Below are 2,366 nucleotides of genomic sequence, written 5' to 3' on the forward strand. Positions count from 1 at the left end.
TCTGTCTCTCTCTCTGTCTGTCTGTCTGTCTGTCTCTCTCTCTCTCTCTCTGTCTCTCTCTCTCTGTCTCTCTCTCTCTGTGTGTGCGAATGCACCCATATGTGGTCTGTATACATGTCTTAGGTTTGACACCTTGGACATGCTAGACAAATGCCCTTCTGTTGAGCTATATCCATACTTCTGCATATGATTGAGAAAATATATAGCAGTATATGTAATTTCTTTCACCTAAATATTTACATAATCAATTGACATATAAGGAATTTATCTACATATCTATATATATTCAGATGTACTTATTTTACTGTATTATATATATATATATATATATATATGTACATTACATCTATTTTCATGAGCATTTTGTTATGATCTTTCAGCATTACGATGCCATAATGAGGTATATTAGCCAGCCGCCTCTCCTACTTGATGTGCATATTCACAAACCAATGCTGAACGCTCGGACCTGGATGGATGCACTACTTGCCTTTTTTCCAGGTTTGCAGGTGAAGAAGCCCACTTTCTTCATATTAAAATAAATGTATTCTAATTAAGTGCATTTGTGATCTCTAAAAATCCAAGTGATAAAAGTGATCATTTCAAGATTGTACTAACTTTGTAATGCAATGACTATAGATGAAATTAATTCATGCTTTGCTAAATGATTTTGTTGTTTACTTCTAGGTTTTAAAGGGTGATATTAGACCTGCTATTGAAACTCATGAAATGTTATACCAGGTGATTAAAAAACACAATTTTCTACCAGAGGTAAGCTAATAATTGAAATTCACACACACACGCACATGCACGCGCATGCACGCACGTGTACACATAAAAAAATTTAAGAACACTGTTGGCTGTTATTGGTTAAATTTTAAATAGACTAATTTTAAGTAAGTCCTTGATTCATTTCACAGAGGATTTGACATTATTATAAAAGAAAATAGGCTACAATAAAGATATATCCTTAAAAGTATATAAAGTGAAAAAGAACAGAAAAATACATAGAAGAGAATAAATTTTAAGTGTCCTCAAAAATGCTACATTAGATAAAACATACATGAATTGACTTGACTTAACATCTCACTGTGTGTGGGGACGTGAAAACTGTATACTATGCACCATAAACAGTTTTGTCAACTAGAGAGATTAAAAGGAAATCAGAACAGCAGATAAGTACCAGTGCAGGAGGAAAAGGAAAGAAACAAAAGGAAAATGCAGTTACTAACAGCATAGGATGTATTTATTGCCACTATTGAATGTCATTATTGAGGGTTTCTGATTTTATTGTTGGTCCATTTGGCTATTTAAAAGGTAATGCAGAGCTGCAGAGATGTGTCTGTTGGTGAAGTGCTTGCCATGCAAGCATGAAGACCTGAGTTCAGTCTCTAGAGCCCAGGGTAGTGCACACCTGTAATCCCAGAGTCGGGACAGCAGAGGCAGGTGACGCTGGGACTCACTGTTCAGCCACCCTACCCTACTTGGCAAGATGGAAAGCACTGAGGAACACAAGGGTTGACCTCCATGAGTGCTTCTGTGATTACACACAGACACGAGCGTGTCCACACAGAAAAATAACTCAGTAAGCTCGGCTAAACAGACTTTCTAGAAAGGAATTAGTATTTTAGTGACAATCGTATTTTATGGATGAAAATTTGTCATGACTTGAATATTAATTATTTTACCTTATATATGTATTGCTTTGTATTCTAGAACTGATTGTTTATTTTTCAGTCACATTTTAATGCTTACTTACATGTTATTCTATACAGGCATTTACTACAGATTTCAGGGTCCATTGGGCTCAGCATCCTTTAAGGCCAGAGTTTGCAGAAAGTACCTACTTCTTATATAAGGTAAGATAACCTATCACTCTTGGCTTTTCCCTGCATCTTGTTGTCTCTCTTGCTCTTTTATAATAACAAAGAGAATTTATGGTTGTAGTGGTTAGATATATCATGATTTGCATTCATTTAGCCCGTAAAATTGTAGAAAGATGTAAGATTTGATGTGAACTTCAGTGTCTTTTCAAATATAATTCTGAAGACTTGAGTTCGAGGCTGTAGCTCCAAACAGAAAACAAGGAAGTTGAGATCCCAACTATGATATTAAATTAGCCCCTTCTGAACACTGTAGACATCTCTGCTGCAAAAAAGAAGGGTCATGAGAACAGAAAAGAAAACAAACAAAACCCAACAATTTTATATTGAGGATCTCATACTCTAGCAAGTCTCTTCCCTTCAACCAGGGAGTTCTTTTGAGCATTTAGACCAAAGTGTGGACAATATGCCCCTTCTTAGAATTGGGAACAAAACACCCATGGAAGGAGTTACAGAGATAAAGTTTCGAGCTGTGATGAAAGGATG

General features: G+C 35.8%; 1 protein-coding gene across 1 annotated transcript in view; it reads left to right on the top strand.

Moving 5' to 3' along the window:
- Positions 1 to 2,366, top strand: part of Edem3 (ER degradation enhancing alpha-mannosidase like protein 3) — a 62,926-nt gene that overhangs the window by 38,922 nt on the left and 21,638 nt on the right. The window contains exons 10-12 of the mRNA XM_029475676.1: positions 381 to 506; positions 685 to 768; positions 1,773 to 1,856. Coding sequence (XP_029331536.1) covers positions 381 to 506; positions 685 to 768; positions 1,773 to 1,856 — 294 coding nt within the window. The remainder of the gene's footprint in view (positions 1 to 380; positions 507 to 684; positions 769 to 1,772; positions 1,857 to 2,366) is intronic.

The sequence above is a fragment of the Mus caroli genome, chromosome 1, assembly GCF_900094665.2.
Source record: "Mus caroli chromosome 1, CAROLI_EIJ_v1.1, whole genome shotgun sequence".
NCBI lineage: Eukaryota > Metazoa > Chordata > Mammalia > Rodentia > Muridae > Mus > Mus caroli.